We start from the raw sequence: 27,096 nt of genomic DNA, 5'->3' as shown, positions 1-27,096 counted from the left end.
AGTCTGTTGTATGAATACGGACATGGCCTTTTGCACAAGGTGCTTTATGTGACGTCTAATATGTCTTTCCGATATACGTCACACGCCCGTTATATAATCTCTATTTCGACTTCATCCCCCTCTTCGTTCCGAGTATAATATGAGCGCGACAGCTTTCCTGGAGGTCGTCGAATTCAGGGATTTTGTTGCGAATGGTTCGGCAATTTAGCGTTGAAATCATCGAACTGTCTTTACCTTGCACGCTATCTGTTATTGATCTATGTGTATAGACTGGCGACCTCTTATCAGGGAACCTCAAACTGTAGCTTAGCTTTAAAAGTCCCCATGACCTGTCAAGTGAAATCCTACAGTTCTCCAGCCAATAATGTCCAGAAATCTCCAACCAAGATCATCTCACAACTGTCGGTGCTCCTGGTTGAGCCCCTCCACTTAGCTCCAAACCAAAGAACTCCCACAATTCTGGGTACGATGCTGCAATTTGTAAACCCTGCTTGCATTACACGAGCAAGGCCAATGGTCTTCACCACTTCCTCCAGACGCTCGTACGAACTGACGATGGCCTCAGAACCTGTATCACAATGGTCACTGGTTGAAACATGAGCTAAAACTCGCTCATGACTGTACCCTGCATCCTCGACGGCCGCGGGCAGTGTCGCCTCCACTTCTCGGATGAGGATATGCAGTAGGCGTACCAAGCGCACATACGGCTTCTAGCGTTGGACGCTATTACCCTAAGCGCTCCGTAGAATGCCAGATATTTGACCTCCCGATAACTAGCAAATCCCTTCCACCGAGTGCCTATTCAGACACTGCTGAATGACCAGCCACTTGTAGGATGAATGGGTGAGTCCGGATGGCCAGTCCATACATTCACTCTCCGCCTCGAGCGACGCGAACGGGCTACAGCCTGCCACTCACCCTAGGGAGAGCGTGGTTCCCCCGTGTCGTGTACGCTGTGACGTATAGCGGCAGCAGAGCCCATGGGCGAAACAAGCGTCACTTCAGGTGCTCGCGGAGCGCCATTTTCCCCACTGCTGCTACAACCCGAGTCAGCAGCCGATAGATGCCCGAACGTGGCCAGTTGTGTCTTTAGTTGTTCGTAAATTGCGGCAAGCTCCTAAATCACCCACACACAACAGGCACACTCCATTCTACTACTAAAATTCGAATGAAAAAAAATAAGTAACAAGTAAACAAACAACTCCTGTCATCTTCTGGACAATGATTTGCGCTACAAAACTTGTTAAAAGAAGAACGCAAGCTACTACATTACGAATTCCACAGACAATACATCACTGAACGCTGTCAGACCTGCGTAGCAGTCGCGAAGAGAACATTAGACTACCTATAGCGTGCATAGGGGGTGGGGGGGGGGGGGGGCCTTATGCGATCATTCGTCCCACTGATGAAGATTTTTACTGAGAAGCATATTACTGAGCTGCTCAAACAACTACAGCTGCTTTCACTCTTCGTGTAATTGATGCTCCTGGAAACAAACGAGTCGACCTTCTGATTGCAAATCTCCTCAATAATACGTTATCAAGGAGTTAGGCATTCTAGCTGCATCTCTTACGGGTCGTCAGGCGCATTTTCTCTCATGTATCGGTAGATATTTGTAATTTCGTTTTTGTAGTTTGTAGTTGGAGTCATCCCAAACAAATTTTGCACATCACGTCTTTCATGCGATGCCCAGTGCAGACGTTAAGAGGGCGTTTGTTTCCCATTACAATCAAAATGATTTTCAAAACGGACTATCATGTTTCAGTTCGATAGAGTGGCCCCACGTTAGCCTAGTGTGACATTCGTGTTGTCGGTATGAATTAACATGGACAGTAGAGCACAAAGAATAACCAGTACTCCAGCAACGACGGAATAGCGCTGCTGCATGGCGGTAGCTGTCAGCGCGAGCCAGGGCAGTTCTATCGCTGCTGCAGTGTTGGTTATTCACCGTGTTGTAACGTCAATGTTAATTCATACCATCGAATAGCACACTAGACTAATCTGGGACCGCTCTATCGGATGGGCACGTAATATTCCGCTTTAAAAATCTTTTGTTTGCAACGGGAAACAAACCGGGGCTTTCCGACGACACTGGCCGTCGCACCAAAGACGTGATGACCTGTACTTGCTTGGGCTGACTCCCACTACACATTGGAAAAACAGAATTGCAAATACCTGCCGAAACATCATAGAAAATACACCTGCGACTCTTAGGAATATACACTCCTGGAAATGGAAAAAAGAACACATTGACACCGGTGTGTCAGACCCACCATACTTGCTCCGGACACTGCGAGAGGGCTGTACAAGCAATGATCACACGCACGGCACAGCGGACACACCAGGAACCGCGGTGTTGGCCGTCGAATGGCGCTAGCTGCGCAGCATTTGTGCACCGCCGCCGTCAGTGTCAGCCAGTTTGCCGTGGCATACGGAGCTCCATCGCAGTCTTTAACACTGGTAGCACGCCGCGTCAGCGTGGACGTGAACCGTATGTGCAGTTGACGGACTTTGAGCGAGGGCGTATAGTGGGCATGCGGGAGGCCGGGTGGACGTACCGCCGAATTGCTCAACACGTGGGGCGTGAGGTCTCCACAGTACATCGATGTTGTCGCCAGTGGTCGGCGGAAGGTGCACGTGCCCGTCGACCTGGGACCGGACCGCAGCGACGCACGGATGCACACCAAGACCGTAGGATCCTACGCAGTGTCGTAGGGGACCGCACCGCCACTTCCCAGCAAATTAGGGACACTGTTGCTCCTGGGGTATCGGCGAGGACCATTCGCAACCGTCTCCATGAAGCTGGGCTACGGTCCCGCACACCGTTAGGCCGTCTTCCGCTCACGCCCCAACATCGTGCAGCCCGCCTCCAGTGGTGTCGCGACAGGCGTGAATGGAGGGACGAATGGAGACGTGTCGTCTTCAGCGATGAGAGTCGCTTCTGCCTTGGTGCCAATGATGGTCGTATGCGTGTTTGGCGCCGTGCAGGTGAGCGCCACAATCAGGACTGCATACGACCGAGGCACACAGGGCCAACACCCGGCATCATGGTGTGGGGAGCGATCTCCTACACTGGCCGTACACCACTGGTGATCGTCGAGTGGACACTGAATAGTGCACGGTACATCCAAACCGTCATCGAACCCATCGTTCTACCATTCCTAGACCGGCAAGGGAACTTGCTGTTCCAACAGGACAATGCACGTCCGCATGTATCCCGTGCCACCCAACGTGCTCTAGAAGGTGTAAGTCAACTACCCTGGCCAGCAAGATCTCCGGATCTGTCCCCCATTGAGCATGTTTGGGACTGGATGAAGCGTCGTCTCACGCGGTCTGCACGTCCAGCACGAACGCTGGTCCAACTGAGGCGCCAGGTGGAAATGGCATGGCAAGCCGTTCCACAAGACTACATCCAGCATCTCTACGATCGTCTCCATGGGAGAATAGCAGCCTGCATTGCTGCGAAAGGTGGATATACACTGTACTAGTTCCGACATTGTGCATGCTCTGTTGCCTGTGTCTATGTGCCTGTGGTTCTGTCAGTGTGATCATGTGATGTATCTGACCCCAGGAATGTGTCAATAAAGTTTCCCCTTCCTGGGACAATGAATTCACGGTGTTCTTATTTCAATTTCCAGGAGTATATATATATATATATATATATATATATATATATATATATATATATATATATATATATATGTGTGTGTGTGTGTGTGTGTGTGTGTGTGTTTGTGTGTTTGTGTGTGTCTTAGTGAAATTCGTTATAAATAATACATCACAATCTGATAAGACTAGTGAGACCTATATCTGCAACTCTAGAAGAAAATAAATATTTGAATTAAATTTTAACGCGTGTTTAAAACGGACTAAAAAGTAAAAAATAATTTCTCTTAACCCCATACACACTCCTAATTCCATAAAAAAAAAGTAGTAGCGAAAATTTGTGCTTGTGCTATTTTTAATAGCTATGAAAATACTTGTACAATTTAAAACGGAGAATGTGGAGCTCATGCAACAGATAATAGTAAAGAGATGAACTATTGAACCATCAATTACGTACAGCATGCACGTCACGGTTTTCGTTTTAAATTTTGAAAGTATTATCAAAGCTATTAAAAATTCAAAAGTACAGATTACTGTGGGGCTAAGAGTAAGTATTTTATACCTCTTAGACCATTTTAAAAAGATTTCTATTTCAAAAAATATTCTCTGCTGTTTAGTCTTGTGTGTTAAATTTCTCAATCGACTTCGAATATTTTGTATTACAACAGAGACCCGCAAAGACATTTGGTAAATTTCAGGATTATTTCATTTTCTCTTCACCTGAGCCAACCAACACATTTCTTTCTTCTACGATTATTTCACAGAAAGATCTCGAAGGTAAAAATTAGGAAGAGTCGAGCTCACACTGGGACTTACCATCAACCGTTCCCAACCAGAGACATTCGCAAATGGAAGAGGAAAAGGGGAAAATAGCAGTGTTGCACAAAGTACTCCACCACACCCCAGCAACGAAACCGGGTTAATATTGCATCGTCACAGAGTTCTGAGTTATGTTGAAAGTTACGTCTTTAGTTCATTGGAAAATGGTAGTTGAAAACAAAATACCCACTGCCATACACGAGACAAGGAAGCGGGTTAAAATTACATAGGCAGTTTTGAGCTATATTGAAAGTTTCAAGTCTCTTAACTTAGTTTAAAATTAACTGCAAAATTTGCACCAAAGAAACAGACAAGAAGACTACATAATAAAAATGTGTTAAAATGGCCTCTATTACTCATTATTAACGCTGTCAGCGGCTCAGAAAGGTGTTCAATATGTATCAACAAAAATTTTTAATACTTTGCCTAATAGCACAGAAAGCCTGACAGACAGCAAAGAAAGTTTTAAAGCTAACCTAAAGTCCGCTCTTCTGAATAATTATCTCTATTCCATGGATGAATTGTAACTACCACTTTCTGTCCCATATAGAGTTGCTTTGTCAACCTTCTATCCTCCCAATCTCTCACAGTATGTTTCAGAACCTTCAACAGCATGTACCAGTCAGTGCTGTCAAATATCTTGTAAACTGATTCGTTCCGCATTAGTGCGATGAAAACTCCCTCAAATGATATGTTGAATATGTAACTAACTAACTAGCGCCCCATACCAGAATCGAAGGGTACGTAAACGTAGATAGTGTATATCCCCAAACTCACCCAGTCTTGGCGAAGTTGGTCCAAAGGCGAGTCATCTTCATAGCGATTTTTCCATCCTCGGAATCCTTCTCCGGCGGTTCTCCATACATGGCGATGCGGAACAAGAACGCCAAATCTGCCCCATGGCTGGTTGCTGCAATGAAATGAGACTGTCATTCGCAAATCACCCTAAAATTAAAGTGGATAGATAAGGGCTCCATGAAGGCATACGCTTCTGTCATACTGTCATTTATTGTTTGGTACAGGGATCGCCAGTCAAGCCTCAGCATAACCAAATGTAACGTATGAATCATAAACATGTGGAGAGGTCCGTTATTGTGTAATGAGAAGTATGGCGAACTATCAGTGGAAACAGTCACATACATTATACGTGTCTATGGAACGATTTAAAGTGGAACGACGACATCAGACTAATCGTAGGAAGGTTTTTGGTAGTGAAGAGAGAAAGATACGTTAGTTTTTTCGACTAGGAAAAAGCATTTGACAGCACTGACTGGTGTTTGCCGTTGAAGATTCTGAGAGACATTGAGATAGATTGGAAAGACAAAAGGATGACAAAGCAACTCTATACGGGACAGAAAGTGGTAGTTCGAGTACAAGAAGATGACACTGAAGACATGGGTACTGGAAAAGGTGTGAGAAAGGGTTGCTGTATATCACGAGCACTTCACAGTCTATATGCCGAAGAGGTAACCAATGAAGCCTTGGAAAAATCAAAAGGACTTGTAGTGTGAGGAAAAGAATGAAAACCATCAAGTACCCTGCTGGTATCACTATGCTAGCGGAATCGGAGGAAGAGCTGCAGGTTACGATGGGGAATTTGTAAGTGTAGGTAAAGAGTTTCGAATGAAGCTGAGCACTGGCAAGACCAAAGTGATGAGAATCGGAAAAGAACAGTACACGCATTAGCTCCCTACTTAACAATCATATACAACCTTTCGCTCGACGAAATATCCGTACCCAAAGACTGCAAAGTTGCACAGGTCACTCCAATATTCAAGAAAGGTAGTAGGAGTAATCCACTAAATTACAGGCCCATATCGTTAACGTCGATATGCATCATATTTTAGAACATATATTGTGTTCGAATATTATGAATTACCTAGAAAAAAACGGTCTATTGACACACAGTCAACATGGGTTTAGAAAACATCGTTCCTGTAAAACACAACTATCTCTTTATTGACAAAGAATTTCAGATCGATTCCGTATTTCTGGATTTCCGGAAGGCTTTTGACACTGCACCACACAAGCGGCTCGTAGTGAAATTGCGTGCTTATGGAATATCGTCTCAGTTATGTGACTGGATTTGTGATTTCCTATCAGAGAGGTCACAGTTCGTAGTAATTGACAGAAAGTCATCGAGTAAAACAGAAGTGATTTCTCGGGTTCGCCAAGGTAGTGTTATAGGCCCTTTGCTGTTCCTTATCTATATAAACGATTTTGGAGACAATCTGAGCAGCCGTCTTCGGTTGTTTGCAGATGACGCTGTCGTTTATCGACTAATAAAGTCATCAGAAGATCAAAGCAAACTGCAAAACGATTTAGAAAAAACATCTGAGTGGTGCGAAAAGTGCCAGTTGACCCTAAATAACGAAAAGTGTGAGGTCATCCACATGAGTGCTAAAAGGAACTCGTTAAAATTCGGTTACACGATAAATCAGTCTAATCTAAAAGCCATAAATTCAGCTAAATGCCTAGGTATTACAATTACGAACAACTTAAATTGGAAGGAACACATAGAAAATGTTGTGGGGAAGGCTAACCAAAGGCTGCGTTTTATTGACAGGATACTTAGAAAATGTAACAGACCTAACAAGGAGACTGGATACACTACGCTTGTCCGTCCTCTTTTAGAATATTGCTGCTCGGTGTGGGATCCTTACCAGATAGGACTAACGGAGTCCATCGAAAAAATTCAAAGAAAGGCAACACGTTTTGTATTATCGCGAAATATGGGAGAGTGTCACAGAAATGATACAGGATTTGGGCTGAAAGTCATTAAGAGAAAGGCGTTTTTCGTTGTATCGGAATCTTCTCATGAAATTCCAATCACCAACTTTCTCTTCCGAATGCGAAAATATTTTGTTGGCACAGGGAGGAACGATCACCACGATAAAATAAGGGAAATTAGAGCTCGTACGGAGAGATATAGCTGTTCATTCTTTACAACCGCTATACGACATTGGAATAATAGAGAAATGTGAAGGTGGTTCGATGAACCCTCTGCCAGGCACTTGAATGTGATTTGCAGAGTATTCATGTAGATGTAGATGTAGAATACATCACTATTTGGAATGATTTTCGATGGGGTTCAGTCATTCTAAGCTTGATAGAGGAAGAGGAAGTGGGACACAGAATCTTCACGGGAATGAATGATTTCGGGAGAGTGAAAGGTTTCCTAACAACCAAAAGTATCCCCATTACACACAGGATGAGGTTCGCCAAATTTTTGTGTGGAGTGTGGTATCTTATCGTTCTGAAACGTGTTGAATCTGACAGACAGAACAAAATTATTTAGAAAATTCTGAAATGTCATTACAGGGAAGAATGGAGAAAATGAAATGAACAGACAGAATGAGAAATGAGTTGCAGAGCAGGCTACGAAAGGAGACGAACTTTGTGAGGATGATACAGAAGAGGACAACATCGTGTATGGGACGCATATTGTGCACGAATTGTCTGCTGCGTAGAATAATGAAAGCAAAAGTAGCAGTAAAAAGAGGGAGAGGAAGAAGAAGGTTTGTAATGGTAATAGATGTGAAGACAGGAAAAAATTCTAAGCAAATGAAGGAGGACGCTCAGGACAGAGAAATGTGGAGGATTTCTCGTTCGTGCCTGTCTGAGGAAAGATTTGCTGTAAGACGGAGAAGATGAAGAAGAAGAAAGAGGAAGGCAGATGCGAGGGTGAGATTTACTGGGAGAATTCTCGGGAAGTGTAGCCCACCCACAAAGGAGTAGCAGCTAACAAAACCGTCCTTCGACCATTAGCTGAGTACTGTTCGCCCGTCTGGGACCCTTACCAGACATGTCTGATAGAGAAGATTCAATGAAGAGCAGCACGTTTCGTCACAGTTGCGTTTTGTAAGCGTAAAAGCGTCACGAAGGTGCTCAGCCAAATCCAGTGGCAGACGATACAAGAGAGGCGTCGTGGACCACAGTGTAGTCCCCTACCGCAATTCTGAGAGCGTACGTTCCTAGAAGAGTCAGCCACAATGTGGCTCCCTCCTACGCACATTTCGCAAACATACCGTGAAGATACAATTAGGGACATTACGAGGTCAGCAATGGCTCTCTCCGCCGCCATCAGTGAGTGGAACAGGAAAGGAGGGAAGACACACTGCTACACAAAGTACCCTCCGCCAGACACCATACGTTGTCTTGCGGAGAATAGCCGTAAAGAGCAGTCAACTGTATCAGACCGGAAGAAATGGATGGGGCTAGTGGAGCAGGTGTATGATCGATAACGCTCTTGTATAAAAGAATGAAAAATATGTAATTACTGATGAACCACGTTATATGTTCTGCAATGTATGTGGAATGTCAGAAGCTCGAGCGTGGTAGGGAAACTAGAAAATCTGAAAATGGAAATGCAAAGGCTCAATCTAGGTATAGAAGAGGTCATTGAAGTGGAAAGAAGACATGGACTTCTCGTAAGATGAGTATAGGGTAATATCAACAGCAGCAGAAAATGGTAAAACGAGAGTAAGATTCGTTATGAATAGGAAGGTAGGGTAGATAATGTGTTACTGTGCACAGTTCACTGAAAGGGTTATTCTTATCAGAATCAACAGCAAACCAATACCGAGAACGATAGTTCAGGTATACATGCCGACTTCGAAAGCTGAAGATGAAGAGATAGAGGAAGTGGATGAGGATATTGAAAAGGTAATACAGTATGTAAAGGGATATGAAAATCCAATAGTCATGAGTGACTGGAATGCAGTTTTAAGGGAAGGAGTGGAAGAAAAGGTTAGAGGAGAATATGGACTTGGGACAAGGAATGAGAGAGAAGAAAGAGTAATTGAATTCTGTAGTAAACTTCAGCTAGTAATATCGAATACCTTGTTTAGGAGTCACTAGAGGAGGAGGTTATTTGGAAAAGGCAGGGGGATACGGGAAGATTTCAGTTAGATTACGTCATGGTCAGACAGAAATCAGATTATGGACTGTAAGGAGTACCCAGGAGCAGATATAGACTCAGATCACAACATGGTAGTGATGAAGAGTAGGCTGAAGTGTAAGACATACGTCAGGAAGAATCAATACGCAAACAAGTGGGGTTAGAAATCAAATCTGGCCGCGAGCTCCAACATTTTGGGTTTGAAATTCATTTGAAAGTGAAAAACCTTTCTTAGCTCTTTTTTTTTCTGAAAACGGTTGTAAATGTTTCTTGTTGTCACTGCTGTCTTCGAATTTAACTTCTGCAGTTTTTGTAGAATAAGTGGAAGTATATTCTTGATGACGAATATGCTGTGGCGTGACTTTTAGTTTATTTGGCCTGAGAATAGTTGAATCCGCATTCTTCAAGGAGGTAATCTATTTCATAATCTATTTTCGTCATTTTGTGTATTAATATTAGATGGAAAATAATTCTGGAGCAACTCCAAAATCTCCTTCTGTTTAAACATTCTTGCTAAAGCCCATCATGCAAAATATGGAGCTGTAGCCCTGACGGAACTTTCAAGTACAGAATGGAAAATTTTCGAGAGATCTTTAATATTTTACGCTTTTAAACAGTTATTAGCACATGCAGACTTATCAGAAATGGGAGGAAATGTGAAGACAGGATTATCACAGGAAACACTCGGAATCAAGCACAATAAATCGAACACTGTAGTATAGTCAGGTCTCAAACAACAGAGTGAGTTATATATTTCTTTCCTTGAAGCGAGACTCAGAATTCCCACCAGATCATAAACGATGAAGTAATTAATCTGGCACTTACCTACTCAGACAGTGAATCACAAAGATTTTTTTAAGTAGCTGGTAAACAAATTCATTATACAAAATTATAGTATAAAATAAAGAATATGTACATGTTGCTCAGTCATTGTGTCTATCCATTTTTATCTCCATTTATATATTTCTACCTGTTTCTCTACCTGTATTCATACCTCTTCATCTATCTACCTCTGTATGTATGTTACTACATTGTTTCTGTACATATCTTTCTCTATAAGTCTTTCTCTATACATCTTTCTTTCTCTATATCTTTATGTTTCACTACATTTCCATCTTTCCTTGTATCATTACTTTCCTCTATATCCATCTGTCACTTTATTGCAATTTTTTTTCTGCATCTCTACATTCCTCTCTTCTCTACTTACAAGTCTACCTCTGTGTCTATAATCCACCACTGTGTGACTGCACGACTGGCCCCACCTCTGTGCGACTGGCCCCACCTCTGTGCGACTGGCCCCACCTCTGTGCAAGGGGCGCCACCTCTGTGCGACTGGCGCCACCTCACCGCAACTGGCCCCACATTTTTGTGGCTAGCCCCACCTCTGTGCGACTTAACTATATCTTTAAATTCCTGTCTATGCAGGTTGGAACTTAAATAGTGGCAACACTGCTTTAGAGACACTATGTAATGGAATCTACTATTGTCGCTGATAGCACACATTGTTGACATACCTTCCTTACTTCCGAGCAAATGGACTCGCCCATACCACATCACCAACGTGCGCACAATCGAAGGAATGCCTGGGCATGTGAAAAATTGCGTCACGACGGGCTTGACGGAAATGTAGAAATGGATGCATTACGACGCTGCTCAGACGCACTTGGAGCGCGAAGGAGAAGTTTTCTTACGCTGTATCGTAACGCTGGATGCGACCTGGGCCACATCGTACGAGCCAAAACTGAAACGCCAATAAAACGAATGGCGTCTTTATGGGTCGCCGCGAAAGTCGAAAGTGCGTCGGAGCCCCAGTATGGTGAAAGTTATGGTAATTCTCGTGTAGGACTGTGATGGTGTTATCCTAAAGCACTACGTTCCTCCACATCAGACCGTCAATGCGCAGTATTACTGTTCATTTTTGGAGCATCACTTGGGGCCAGCTTTGCGAAAGAAGCGGTGACAGTTTCTAAAAATGGCTCTGAGCACTATGGGACTTAACATCTATGGTCATCAGTCCCCTAGAACTTAGAACTACTTAAACCTAACTAACCTAAGGACAGCACACAACACCCAGCCATCACGAGGCAGAGAAAATCCCTGACCCCGCCGGGAATCGAACCCGGGAACCCGGGCGTGGGAAGCGAGAACGCTACCGCACGACCACGAGATGCGGGCGGTGACAGTTTCTCTGCAACCCACCCATCATTTTTCACGACAATGCTCGGGCGCATACAGCTCAAGCTGTGGCTGCTTTGTTCGGTCGATGGGATGGGGAAGTACTGTACCATCCACCATACTTCTCGGACTTAAGTCCTTGTGACTCTGATTTGACTCCAAAGATGAAGGAACCACTTCGTGGAATTCGCTTCAGAACTGTTCCAGAGATTCTACAGGCAGTAGACCGCTCCATTCGCACCGTCAACAGAACAGGCCTTGCTAACGGTATACTACGCCTTTCACATCGCTGCCTACGGGCTCTACATAACGCTGGTGACTACTTTGAAGAGCAGTAACAGGCGCAAACATGTAACTCTTTTGTATCGGTTGTGAATAAATAGTTGCCACTATTTAGGTTCCAACCCACGTATATATCTGTATGCGGTCAATTACATATCTGACATTTTTCTATCATTATCCGTCCACAGCTGTAACACTATCTGTTTTCCGTCATATATGTTCTGTCTATGTATCTCCGTCTCTCTATCTACATATCTGTACCCATGAATACGTCTTCATCTGTCTATTCCTGTATGTCTGTTGTTGGTAGCATACATGCTGACCACTCATAGAGTCAAAAGCCATTGCAAAGTAAATATATGAAATACAGTACCTTCGAATTTCTCGTTGGATCTGGCAGCCTCACCCATGAGAGGTCCTTGAGGAACAAGTTCTCGCGGTCTGTCGAAGTTGTAGAAGTACACTGGCTGGGAAGATTTATTACTGTGGATTTTGGCCGCCCTGACTGCAGCATAGGTGAACACCGTGTCCCCAAACAGCTGTGACAACATCGAGAACCAAGTACTGCATACACAACTCCTGACAATACATGAATCACGTAACAACACATCTCAATAATCTGTTTCTTAAGTGAAAAAGGTGAAGCTGACACTAAGATGACAGTCGGTTTGAAAATTACAGTCATTTACTAGGCATGGTCTACAGGATTTAGTATGCACATGCCTTTTTACAGCCTGTGAACTGATTACTCAGCCAGCAGTATGGAAAGTAGCCGGTTAGTGCACATCACGAATAGTAAGGCAACTTGGCATTTTTCACGTCAAAAATCGTCGTGAGAGGTGTAAGAATCATTTGTCAGAAAAACTCCTAAACCTGAATGTAGCGTATATGCATCATAAAACTAATCACACAGTATGAAAACAGATTTTCGACATCTTTCACTGGTTACAATCATCTGAGCACTGGTTCTGTTGCCTCCGTGGTTGAGGTGAATTCCACGAGCTTAGTTTGATGTTTGTAATTAAGACAATACCCGCCACACTCATTTTCAGAACCTTGACAGGTGTCCTTTTATGAGGAAACTGGTGACAAACTTCGGTACGAGGCCCCTTAAATCTGTGTTCAAAGGGTTCACGCTGAAAATGATAGATGCAATCTGAATAGCTACGTTTGTTCTTTAGCGAGGTTTCTTGAAGCTTTGAACTACACAGGACGGCATTAGCTCAACGAGACCTTTATGTCACTTGTCAGTGTATTAATATTGTTCTGTGAAAGCTATACATTGAATACACGAGGGCTATTCGAAAAGTAAGGAACAATCGGTCGCGCAATTGGAACCAGTGAGAATCCCATGAAACTTTTCACACATGTGCTGGGCAGTGTCTGTAGTATGCCCATAGATAGTGTCACATTCCTTTTTCAGTTCTGAGTGTTCAGTTAATGCATAAAGATGCCTAGAAAATAGTGCCTCTTGCCTTTTTCGTCAAGTGGGGGTGCCTGGCGAGAGATTTCCCCTGGTTTCATGCAACCCCACACAACAAAACTGACATGCATGCCCTGCTGCGTAAGAAATTTGGCTAATATATTGAAATTTTCTTGGTTGGAGGTCTTTCTGTCTCGAGAAAATTGATCTGGCGATCGCACCGCGCCAGCGATAAAGCCAGAGTGAAATATCCACAACATTTCTCGTATTTCATAAACGGTTTGAAATATCGAAACGAGATTTTGGCAAATGATAGCACACAAAGAGGAGAGTATTTTGCCACACGGTTATTGTGAAAAACTGCATTATATACCGTGTTATTCCACTAACAACGGACTTTTACGATGAAAGAATGTAATTTTTAAGAGCCAGTAACAGCTGGTGAAACGAGAAATGCTAGGGGTTTTGGAGAAAAATAAGTGAAGTCATTACATGTTTATTTTGTACCGAGGATGTACTTCTTTATAAGATGCTGACCTTACTTTTTCTCAGTTCATCACTTAATAAACCACAGTTTCAGAATTCTCTCGCAACAGCGTCTGCACAACATGTTAATGAGGTGAGACTGTGAAGTCTGCTGTGTTTCGGCAAAAGAAGCAAATTTTAACGTGGCAGCAAGAGAAATGCTCGTTACTCTTCTCTGAACGTTACAAATGGTTACAAACAAGGTGAAAATAAATCGCCGCATTTTCGGCGGAGTTCTTTTTAGAGACAAGCTAAAGATGAGGTAACAGATCTTTTTGAATGGTCACCGTGAAAGTTTGGTCATGGAGAGGATCCACTTAATATTTACCAAGAAGTGAGTGTAGGCTTCAGTTTAGAACGGTACTTCCCTTCCAGCGCTCGGTATTTCCCGTACAGCGCTCTGCGCGACCCTCACCACTGCCGCTCTTCCCACTCTTCTGCAGATGACTGCGTATCGAGCAGCCGTTGCATTTTGGGCACACTGTAGCATACAGCCCGGACTTGGCTCCGCGTAATTTTCATCTCTGCTCAAATGAATCACTGGCTATAAAGCCAATTTTGGTATAGACAACGAGACCAGTGTAGAAAATTGTCAGAAAGCACAGAAGGTGGAGTTCATGTTAGTGAAGAAAGCCTTTAAAGACACAAACTCGCTATTATCAACACCTTAGTGTGTTTGAATATTGTCGTGTGATAGGGCTATGAGAAGCTGAATGTTCCATCTGTGATGCTAGAGAAAGACATGGCAGGAATGTAACCACTGTACGAGGTGTGGCTAGAAAAAAACCGGACTAGTACTGGTGAAACAATAAAACGAATGCAATAAGGCTGAAAGTCGCGTGGCCTGTCACGTGACTCTCGCTCCGCCTACTGCTCGAGTTTCATCTGCCTCCTGCACTCAGTCTGCCCGTGGCGTCTGTTGACGTTTTGTCTGTGCGTCGGAAAATGTTGAGTGTACAGAAAGAACAGCGTGTTAACATCAAATTTTGTTTCAAACTAGGAAAATCTGCAAGTGAAACGTTTGTAATGTTACAACAAGTGTACGGCGATGATTGTTTATCGCGAACACAAGTGTTTGAGTGGTTTAAACGATTTAAAGATGGCCGCGAAGACACCAGTGATGACACTCGCACTGGCAGACCATTGTCAGCAAAAACTGATGCAAAATCGGTAAACTTGTTCGACAAGATCGCCGTTTGACAATCAGAGCAGTGTCTGAGTTAACAGGAGTTGACAAGAAAAGTGTTAGGCAGATTCTTCATGAAAGTTTCAACATGAACAAAGTGTGTTCAAAAATGGTTCCAAAGTGTCTCACAATTGAACAGAAGGAACGCCGAAGAATGATTTGTTCTGACATCCTGGAAAACATTGAAAGTGATCCCACCTTCTTACAAAATGTTATTACTTGCGATAAATCGTGGTTTTTTACTTACGATCCCGAAACTAAACGACAATCGATGCATTGGAAAACTCCTGGTTCTCCACGACAAAAAAAGCACGAATGTCAAAATCGAAATTCAAGGCAATGATGATTGTTTTTTTTTTGACGTCAAAGGGATTGTGCACATTGATTGGGTACCAGAGGGACAAACAGTGAATCAGCATTACTACATTAGCGTCCTGGCTACCCTACGTGAGCGAGTACGGAGAAAACGGAACGATTTGTGGAGAAAAAAGTCATGGATCCTTCACCAAGACAATGCCCCAGCTCACAGTGCGTTGTCAGTGAAGACGTTTTTGGCAAAACACAACATTCCCATCTTAGATCATCCACCCTACTCACCTGATTTGGCCCCCTGTGACTTTTTTCTTTTCCCTAAAGTCAAGTCAGCTTTGAAAGGAACTAGATTTGAGACTGTTGAAGCAGTAAAAGAAAAAGCGACGGAAGTAATGTATGGACTTACCGAAAATGATCTGCAGCATTGCTATGAACAGTGGAAAATTCGTATGGAGCGGTGTAGAGACCGAGGAGGAGAGTACATTGAAGGAGATAACATGAAATTGTAAATAATTGTAAATAAATGTTTTTTCCAGCATCAGTCCGGTTTTTTTCTAACCGCACCTCGTACATGGTTGGTGGCAGCAGTGATCAGGAAAAGGTATTATCGCAAGAAGACCAGAGTCCTGACAGCCACTTGAGATAAGAAAATTGTGTTCAGCGAATGTATCTGGTGTATCATACTGCATCTGCAGAAGCAGTTGCCACCACAGTGACACAACGAACTGCTCCAAGTCGGTTACTTCAAGGACAGCTCCGAGCCAGACGCTCTGTAGTGTGCAATCCAGGGACCCTAAACCACCACTATTTGCTATTCCAGTGGTGTCAAGTGAGAGCTCACTGGATGACTGATGTGTATCTCAATGAACTCTGGTTCTGTCTCAGTGCCAGAGATGTAACAAAATGTTCAAATGTGTGTGAGGTCTTAAGGGACCAAACTGCAGAGGTCATCGGTCCCTAGACTTACACACTATGTAAACTAACTTAAACTAATCTGTGCTAAGAAATACACATACACCCATGCCCGAGGGAGGACTCGAACCTCCGACGAGGGGAGCTGCGCGAACCGCGGCAAGGCGCCTGAGACCATCCGGCTACCCCGCGCGGCACTTCGAAAGATCAGTCCAGCGTCATCCCCGGCCAGCATTAACCTTCCCTGCACTGACCGATCACGTGCAACAGGCCGGAAGCTCATCCCACAGACTGACATCCGCCACCTGTACAACACAATGCGTTCACGTTTGCATGCTTGCATTCAACATTCTGGCGCTTACACCGGTTATTAATGTAATCGTCTTTCACATTTGCAATTGATTATCTCGCACTAACATTAACGTGTGACCCTTTGAATATTTTATCTAGACGAACGTTTTCCCGAAATTTCATTACCTTATACTAATTATTTTTCGGTGCTGCGATATTTTTACCGTCAGTGTATATCTATCCTAATAAAAAACTGCAAAACCATCGTACCTGTCTGTTTGAATAAGCTATCCTCCAAAACTACTAAGGAGTTTTCATTAGGTTTTCACGAGTAACTTGAGAATAGCTTGCGGCAACGTGAATAGTCCTTATTTCATCAAAACTGGATCACAGAAAATAATATTTCAGGTTTTATCTTAAACCATCACCTCGGTTCGTTTTTCTGTTTTAATACGTAATCTCGAAAACTACTACACTATTTTCCGTGAGATTTTTCACAGTTAACTTAGGAGTAGCTTGGGGCAACATATAGGTTTTATTCTATCAAAATCGGATAAAGCAAATAAAGATACCGTATTTTAAAATTTTAAGAGCCTAATTAGCTTAGTGTTTCGATTTCTAGTGACGGCGTAGTACATCAAAGAACAATAGATGGAACTGTTATTTTCGTAGTACACTCAAGAACCAGTAGATGGCGTTGTCAAATGTTTTACATCGCTTGTCGGAAGTTTTCGTCAGTGATAGAATTAAGCACCGCTATCTTATCTTTAGAAGTACAAACTAACATTGAATTTACTTGGCTTGAATATAAGGATTTACTGATTTCACCTCGTGTATTAAAAACCTAATGAAACTGCTTTACTTCTTTCGATAGGATTCATTTATATTGCACTTCCTGAGCCGGCCGTTGTGGCCGAGTGGTTCTAGGCGCTTCAGTCTGGAACAGTCCGACCACTACGGCTGTGGGTTCGAATCCTGCCACGGACATGGATGTGTGTGATGTCCTTAGGTTAGTTATGTTTAAGTAGTTCAAAGTTCTAGGGGACTGATGACCTCAGATGTTAAGTCCCATAGTGCTCAGAGCCGTTTGAACCTTTAGACTCCCTGACTCAGAAAAATGACTTAATTGCTTTATTGACAAAGTGATCCTATAAGGATTCCTGTTTTACGGAGTGAAGTATGGGACCTTAAAAAGCGATGCTATGCAAAGATTCTTGCTTAACTTTCCTTAGGATGCAAGGACATATACTTAGATGCTAAATTGTATGGGAATTGAATATACGTCTTAATCTCGGATATCCCTGCGAATTGTACCAAGGAGCAGATTTTCGCTCCTCGTTGCGACTTCGCTAACTTTAGAGGTATGGAAAGCCAAATTACAATAAATGATGTAGAATGTGAATGAAAAGGCCTCCATTTTTCGTTTATTTGTTACTGTGTGGTAAGAGTATGAACTCTTTTTCTGAACTACCGGTTGATGAAAGGGCAACATACAACTGACCGTGCGAAAAACACTCTGATCGTGTAGCTCTTGGATATCTGATATTGAGCCTAGTTTATTGTTATTCCAAAAACACACCCTTGATTGGAAAATGAAGTTGCTTAAAATGAATGGGTAAACCGGTTGGGATAATTCGTATATGGAATATGAGAAGGACCACTCCAGCAGCTAGATCTTTGAGGACGGTAGACAGACTGACATTAGTTCGTATAGTTCTACGTTTGAATGAGTACCATTACAAAGTGCCAGACGATTCAGATTTCGTAACAGCATTCTAATCATAAGCCGATAAGCCATAAAAATAACTTTCTTAATACATAGGTTTTCAATTAAAAGTGACTGCTGGGAAAAAACGAAACAGAACGTTGTTGTCCATACAGTTTTTGTTTAAAATTATGTACATGGTGAAACAATACGTAAATGCCCTGCCAACATAGCTTAGACCGACCGCAACAAAAAAACAAGAACCGCACGTTTTTCATAACACAGCATTTTCTCTCTCGCAGTTGTTTATAGCAGACAAGCTATAGTTATATAACTGTCAACAGGGCACTTCATGCAGTTGAAAATCGTTAATGAGTCTCGGTGCTTAGTTAGATGATGTTGTGGTTTTTGAAATATAGATTGCTCAAGATCGGGTAATTCTTTCCTAATCGATACACGTTTCAGAATTTCGATTTTAGACTGATGTTATGGTTCAAATGGCTCTGAGCACTATGGGACTTAATTGCCGTGGACATAGCACTATGGGACTTAATTGCCGTGGACATCAGTCCCCTCGAACTTAGAACTACTTAAACCTAACTAACCTAAGGACGTCACACACATCCATGCCCGAGGCAGGATTCGAACCTGCGACCGTAGCGGTCACGCGGTTCCGGACTGTAGCGCCTAGAACCGCACGGCTACTCTGGCCGGCCGACTGATGTTATAAATTAAAGTTTAGTACAAAGCTCACGAATGTAAGCACATGAACTGAATATAATAAAAATCCCATCTTATGTAGGCATATTTGACAGTGCTGTCGACTATCGAATAGGGAGTCACTAGTTGTATTCGATAGACGACGCCACAGTCAAAGATGCCTACATGAGATGAGATTTGTATTGTATTTAGTTTACGTGCTCGCTTTCGTGAGCTTTGTACTGAAGTTTGATTTTTATCTTTAGTGTGATGACGAAATTTTGAAACGCTTAATTGAGAGTTCTGCGATCAAGACCTTTCTACATTTCAAAATTGTGTCAGATACAAATGGAGGAAAAGGGCATGGTCCTACCTCGCACCACTATGCAGACAACGTGAACCAAAATTAATAAAAATGTACCTAAAAGTATTGGATACGTGACCCATCAAGCTACATATGATATAAAGTAGACACCAAAGTAAACGCATATATAATCCGACCGTCACGACACATCAACCATGAAGTGGATCTAGTGAAAAACAGACAGAATAACAACGAGAACGTATAAACATACGTCGGAAAAATTTTCGACGGTTATCGTGTGTTTTCCTGAGCTCATCAGCTGTCTCCGCCGTGGCATTAGAAGATAAGGCCACGCTTACAAATCTGCGTTACGAGCCGCACGTGGCACAGTATCTGTATTGGTGCGCACACTAACATTGCTATTACAAAATGAGATACAGGTGCCGCAGTTAGTACGGCAAGAAGCACACAGGTGGCGCGCATGACCGGCTTGATGCACATTTTCGGGAAACAAAAGTGCGTAAAACAAGTAATTGAAATCCCATAGTGCTTAGAGCCATTTGAACCTCGGTAGCTGTCACCCCTCTATTAAACGCAAACAGAAGAAAATGTCAGAAATGTTCCGATTTCTCCACTTGGCACTCCATTTTCTAGCGGCCACAGCTCGACTCGCTGTCTCTCAATGACAATATATAAATTCAAACAGCAATAGTGATTTACAAATAAAAAATTAAAATCGATAAATAAACCCATAGCAATCAGAATACTCACTTATGCACATACATAATATTATTCATAATAAATAATGTGTAGCGGGATTGTTAAAAGGAAGGTTGGGCCCAAAGTGAAATGGACTGCGATTGGCTGGCGCAGTGACGTCACTATAGAAGCAAAGTGAAGCAGCGGCTGGCACATCTAGTGGCTCTTTTAAGCACACTTAACTTCTTATAAGTGCAATTATTAGTAACAAAAGTTTATTTACCTATTTAGATGTTAGTAGTATATGAAGAATGCCACTGCCGGAATTTTTGCTATTGAGTTGCTGCTTCCTCTTGCATTATTGGCTTCATATTGAGGAAGCGATGCGAATGAAAAGTCTTGTTCTAACATATAGTTTGATTATTTGCGGTGAAAATTCATTATATTTGGTTTGGACGGTAGCTCAGATTGCTTTCACTGTATTTCTTTCCTTCGAAATACTTTCTAAACCATTAAATTAATTAAAAATGAGCTCAAACTGCGACACTACGTAGCCAGTCATCTCTCGTAACCGTAAGCCAACTGCGAGATAATACCTGTACTACCTATACCAATTTTTTTCCGGCACGCTTGTATATTTTCCTTAATACTCTTTCCTGAATATCCTTATGCATCTCATAATCCCATGATAACGTATTACTGTCAATGAATCTTTGGGCATTCAGATTGCCAAGTGCGTCATTTGCAATTTGAAAATTATTGCTGTTTGCTCTTCTTCGGGCATCAGGTACTTTAGGGCTTTAGCAGTAGTATTCGAAATAAGTTGCATTGCTAAATAAACCCTTTGACGTTCTCTACCTATGACGTGGAGTTCCGTCATCGAGAAAGTAATTTCTCATTGATTTAAATAAATAATGGAACCTGAAAACACCCAGATTCGTTTATTTTCATACGGCGGATACGGAAAGCAGGAATTTGTCTCCGTCAAATTAAGATCTTTTCGAACATATCGATTTTTTGTGCCGAAGTCGCACACTGCCGCAATAACATTGTAGTCAGCATTTTGTAGACTTTAACTTATCAACTGTTATTTGTGTGTTGGAGTCACAGTAGACTTCTAGCGTCTCTCTTCACCGGCCGCTGTGACCGAGCGGTTCTAGGCGCTTCAGTCCGGAACCACGCGGCTGCTACGGTCGCAGGTTCGAATCCTGCCTCGGGCATGGATGTGTGTGATGACCTTAGGTTAGTTAGGTTTAAGTAGTTCTAAGTCTAGGGGAGTGATGACATTAAAACAAACGGCGTACCTTAACAAGTAATGCGTTAGTGTGCGGCCCTACAACACTCACTATCTCTAAATGACAATACATCAAGTCAAACAGCAACAGTAAACTACAAATAAAAAATTCACCAACCTAATAATATAATGGAACAATGGTGAGCTTGTAATTGTTTGAGGTGGGCCTTGCTGTCGTCTTTTCAGGGGTTTGATGGTCTAGCGTCCACCCTAGGCTGCACATAATGCAAAAGATTCAAACACACACACACACTATCCAAGAACAACAACCAGGAAGACTGCGTAAAGGAATGCTACTCCACGATAACACCAGCCCGCATTCTGATAGACTGACAAAAAACTTAATCCAGGAGTTTGGTTGGGAAGTCATTGCGTACCCACTTCATCCACCTGATCCTGTCCCTCAGATTTTCGCAAACAGAAAACAACAATCGATAAATTAACCCGTAGCAACCAGAACATCAAGATGCGAAACAAAAACGATAGGAACCTATGCACACACACACACACACACACACACAAACACACACACACACACACACACACACACACACACGCACACACAAAGAACACACAATCAGCAAAGTAGAAACTTACACAGGGTGTTACAAAAAGGTACGGCCAAACTTTCAGGAAACATTCCTCACACATAAATAAAGAAAAGATGTTATGTGGACATGTGTCCGGAAACGCTTAATTTCAATGTTAGAGCTCATTTTAGTTTCGTCAGTATGTACTGTACTTCCTCGATTCACCGCCAGTTGGCCCAACTGAAGGAAGGTAATGTTGACTTCGGTGCATGTGTTGACATGCGACTCATTGCTCTACAGTGCTAGCATCAAGCACATCAGTACGTAGCATCAACAGGTTAGTGTTCATCACGAACGTGGTATTGCAGTCAGTGCAATGTTTACAAATGCGGGATTGGCAGATGCCCATTTGATGTATGGATTAGCACGGGTCAGTAGCCGTGGCGCGGTACGTTTGTATCGAGACAGATTTCCAGAACAAAGGTGTCCCGACTGGAAGACGATCGAAGCAATTGATCGGCGTCTTAGGGAGCACGGAACATTCCAGCCTATGACTCGCGACTGGGGAAGACCTAGAACGACGAGGACACCTGCAATGGACGAGGCAATTCTTTGTGCAGTTGACGATAACCCTAATGTCAGCGTGAGAGAAGTTGCTGCTGTACAAGGTAACGTTGACCACGTCACTGTATGGAGAGTGCTACGGGAGAACCAGTTGTTTCCGTACCATGTACAGCGTGTGCAGGCACTATCAGCAGCTGATTGGCCTCCACGGGTACACTTCTGCGAATTGTTCATTCAACAATGTGTTAATCCTCATTTCAGTGCAAATGTTCTCTTTACGGATGAGGCTTCATTCTAACGTGATCAAATTGTAAATTTTCACAATCAACATGTGTGGGCTGACGAGAATCCGGACGCAATTGTGCAATCACGTCATCAACACAGATTTTCTGTGAACGTTTGGGCAGGCATTGCTGGTGATGTCTCGATTGGGCCCCATGTTCTTCCACCTACGCTCGATGGAGCACGTTATCATGATTTCATACGGGATACTCTACCTGTGCTGCTAGAACATGTGCCTTTACAAGTTCTACACGACATGTGGTTCATGCACGATGGAGCTCCTGCACATTTCAGTCGAAGTGTTCGTACGCTTCTCAACAACAGATTCGGTGACCGACGGATTGGTAGAGGCGGACTAATTCCACGGCCTCCACGCTCTCCTGACCTCAACCCTCTTGACTTTCATTTATGGGGGCATTTGAAAGTTCTTGACTACGCAACCCGGGTACCAAATGTAGAGACTCTTCGTGCTCGTATTGTGAACGGCTGTGATACAATACGCCATTCTCCAGGGCTGCATCAGCGCATCAGGGATTCCATGCGACGGAGGGTGGATGTATGTATCCCCGCTAATGGAGGACATTTTGAACATTTCCTGTAACAAAGTGTTTGAAGTCACGCTGGTACGTTCTGTTGCTGTGTGTTTCCATTCCATGATTAATGTGATTTGAAGAGAAGTAATAAAATGAGCTCTAACATTGAAAGTAAGCGTTTCCGGACTCATGTCCACGTAACATATTTTCTTTCTTTTTGTATGAGGAATGTTTCCTGAAAGTTTGGCCGTACTTTTTTGTAACACCATGTATGTGCTTTTTGGTTCGCGTGGCTCTGTCGTGAGTATTTCAGTTTAAAACGGGAAGTGAAACCGAGTCAGGTCGGATTACACGTAATGACTAGCTATCCTACATCGAAATCGAATCCCTAAATCGAAATAGCCCAACGAAAATTTACAAAGCTTTCAGAGAGGTGTGTGGGAATAATGTATTGGATCGTAGCACAGTATCACGGTGATCTACATGTTTCCGTGAAGGTCGGGTAAACACAGAGGACAACCCAGGAAGTGGGAGGCCAACAACAACCTCAGTTTACAATTGTCAGCTTATTGTTAATGACGTTTTGACGGAGGATCGACGAAATACATGTGAGGAAATTGCATGTGAGGTTGCAATGTCTGTCACTTCAATTTAAGATGAGAAAACTTGCTGGCAGATGGGTTCCGCGTGATTCAAGTGAAGAGCGGAAAGCAGGTAGAGAAATAATCGCAGATTAATTGCTTCAACGTTATCGAACAGAAGGAGGACAGTTTCTGAAAAGAAATGTGCACTTGATGAAACATGGATACGAGGTTCTGAGTCAGAACTGAAATCTCAATCGTCATAATGGAAAAGTTCCTATTCTCCATGCCCGATAAAAATTCCGCAGCGAACAATCAAAAGTGAAACTGATGACAATGTACGCGTATGATATGAATGCACTCATTGCTACGTAAATAGAGTGCTCCAGGGGATGTCTGTAACAGGTGCGTACCACAAGCTGTTTCTGCAAAATGTTTTGCGCCAGACATACACTCCTGGAAATGGAAAAAAGAACACATTGACACCGGTGTGTCAGACCCACCATACTTGCTCCGGACACTGCGAGAGGGCTGTACAAGCAATGATCACACGCACGGCACAGCGGACACACCAGGAACCGCGGTGTTGGCCGTCGAATGGCGCTAGCTGCGCAGCATTTGTGCACCGCCGCCGTCAGTGTCAGCCAGTTTGCCGTGGCATACGGAGCTCCATCGCAGTCTTTAGCACTGGTAGCATGCCGCGACAGCGTGGACGTGAACCGTATGTGCAGTTGACGGACTTTGAGCGAGGGCGTATAGTGGGCATGCGGGAGGCCGGGTGGACGTACCGCCGAATTGCTCAACACGTGGGGCGTGAGGTCTCCACAGTACATCGATGTTGTCGCCAGTGGTCGGCGGAAGGTGCACGTGCCCGTCGACCTGGGACCGGACCGCAGCGACGCACGGATGCACGCCAAGACCGTAGAATCCTACGCAGTGCCGTAGGGGACCGCACCGCCACTTCCCAGCAAATTAGGGACACTGTTGCTCCTGGGGTATCGGCGAGGACCATTCGCAACCATCTCCATGAAGCTGGGCTACGGTCCCGCACACCGTTAGGCCGTCTTCCGCTCACGCCCCAACATCGTGCAGCCCGCCTCCAGTGGTGTCGCGACAGGCGTGAATGGAGGGACGAATGGAGACGTGTCGTCTTCAGCGATGAGAGTCGCTTCTGCCTTGGTGCCAATGATGGTCGTATGCGTGTTTGGCGCCGTGCAGGTGAGCGCCACAATCAGGACTGCATACGACCGAGGCACACAGGGCCAACACCCGGCATCATGGTGTGGGGAGCGATCTCCTACACTGGCCGTACACCACTGGTGATCGTCGAGGGGACACTGAATAGTGCACGGTACATCCAAACCGTCATCGAACCCATCGTTCTACCATTCCTAGACCGGCAAGGGAACTTGCTGTTCCAACAGGACAATGCACGTCCGCATGTATCCCGTGCCACCCAACGTGCTCTAGAAGGTGTAAGTCAACTACCCTGGCCAGCAAGATCTCCGGATCTGTCCCCCATTGAGCATGTTTGGGGCTGGATGAAGCGTCGTCTCACGCGGTCTGCACGTCCAGCACGAACGCTGGTCCAACTGAGGCGCCAGGTGGAAATGGCATGGCAAGCCGTTCCACGGGACTACATCCAGCATCTCTACGATCGTCTCCATGGGAGAATAGCAGCCTGCATTGCTGCGAAAGGTGGATATACACTGTACTAGTTCCGACATTGTGCATGCTCTGTTGCCTGTGTCTATGTGCCTGTGGTTCTGTCAGTGTGATCATGTGATGTATCTGACCCCAGGAATGTGTCAATAAAGTTTCCCCTTCCTGGGACAATGAATTCACGGTGTTCTTATTTCAATTTCCAGGAGTGTATTTACCTGTGGTGTTTGCACGATAACGCAAGATATTGCCTTACCAGTGAGAGAAAAGCTCGACAGATATGGATGGGAAATAGTTCCTTGCGTACCATACAGTCCTGATATGAGCCTACCAGACTTTGATTTGTTTCCCAGACTGAAGGAGCAACGTGTAAAACGTTTCGAGACAAGCGATGAATCTTCCAGTGAGGTGACCCGAATAAACAGACAACTCAACAATGGTCCTATCCGGAATACAGAAGTTGTCAAAACGTTGGGAAGCTGACATAAGCTAGAATGATGATTATACGAAGGGCTGTAAAGTTATTTTCTAAAATAAATTATTTTCTTCATTTTACCTCACTGTGTGCAGAACGCAATCGGCCCGCTTATTTTAAGATAATAGCAATTCCAGTGCGGATTTAATTGCTGGTAAAAAAAGGCTTAGAGTTTGACCTTCGTACAAGGCAAGTAGACAATTCAGTGAGAAGGAAATTGTCAGGACTCACGTCGTAAAGCTGCTTGTCGGTCTCGGGCCCGATGTCGCGGTCGCCGAAGTAGAAGCGGCGGATCTCCTCTGCCACCGCGTCCTTCTCGGATTCGCTGCATCTCAGGTCGACGGGAACCAACAAGCGGGGATTGCGCGCCATGTTGGACATCATGTCCGTCTCCACGAGCGCAACTGCGGAGGAAGCAAAGGCTGAACAGCACCTGCCACATTCGTGTTGGTAGTAAATGTCAACGGCTTAGAAGTGCTAACGAACTACGCAGGGTAGTAATAGAGTTTAATTGTTCTTGTGGTCACCAGTCCGAACACTGGTTTGATGCTGCTTTCTACGCTAGTCTAGCCTGTACAAGCCTCTCCATCTCTGCCTACTGTACAGCCTTGTTCCTATACAATTCTTACCCACCACACTTCACTCCGGCAACAAACAGACTATCCCTTGGTACCTAAGAACGTGTCCTACCATTCTCTTAGTAAAGTTTTCTCGTAACTTTTTTATCTCGTCAATTCGATTCAGTAAATATACTTACCCTATCACCCCATCTAATAGCCAGCATTCTTCAGTCTTTTTCTTTTTCCTCCTCGGTTCAAGGATTAGGCTTATAGCCTGTTCTGATTTCACATACGCAACCTTTTCCTTGGTCTTCCTGTATTTCTTTCGCCCTTACGCCCGTAGTCTATTACTTATCTGACTGTTCCTTCTGCTCCCGTTCTTTCAGTATGCTACTTCCATTCTGTTATCACATATTCTATTCTGTCATTATGCAAAATATATTTCTTTCCTTATTTCACGATTCTGTATTTGATCTCTCAGTTGACATCCTGTTATTTTCCTTAGAAACTTCATTTCTCAGAGGACACACTGTCATTTTCCTTAAAAATTTATTTTTAGCTCTCTGTTATTTGCAGCTCACTGTTATTATTGTCCAGGTCTCACTTCCATATACCACTGTAGGAGTTGCCATTACTTTGTCGAATTTTGTCTTTATGTCTCTCCTGGTTTTACTGGCAAATGGTCTATGTATAATGCCAGATAAAATTTAAATTTGCTTGCCTTATTGGAGATGCGTATTGATATGTTATATTACATCCTAATAACTTAAAGCGAGG

At 43.7% G+C, this 27,096-nt stretch overlaps 1 protein-coding gene across 1 annotated transcript in view; it reads right to left on the bottom strand.

The window, feature by feature from the left end:
- The window catches only part of LOC126238804 (esterase FE4-like), a 99,623-nt gene that overhangs the window by 17,313 nt on the left and 55,214 nt on the right, over nucleotides 1–27,096 (bottom strand). The window contains exons 7-9 of the mRNA XM_049947813.1: nucleotides 25,991–26,163; nucleotides 12,156–12,321; nucleotides 5,203–5,335 (exon numbers count right to left, since the gene is read on the bottom strand). Coding sequence (XP_049803770.1) covers nucleotides 5,203–5,335; nucleotides 12,156–12,321; nucleotides 25,991–26,163 — 472 coding nt within the window. The remainder of the gene's footprint in view (nucleotides 1–5,202; nucleotides 5,336–12,155; nucleotides 12,322–25,990; nucleotides 26,164–27,096) is intronic.

This window comes from Schistocerca nitens, chromosome 1, assembly GCF_023898315.1.
Source record: "Schistocerca nitens isolate TAMUIC-IGC-003100 chromosome 1, iqSchNite1.1, whole genome shotgun sequence".
NCBI classification, from domain to species: Eukaryota; Metazoa; Arthropoda; class Insecta; order Orthoptera; family Acrididae; genus Schistocerca; species Schistocerca nitens.
The sequence above is the reverse complement of the archived record's forward strand: the minus strand, read 5'-3'. Positions and strand labels throughout refer to the sequence as shown.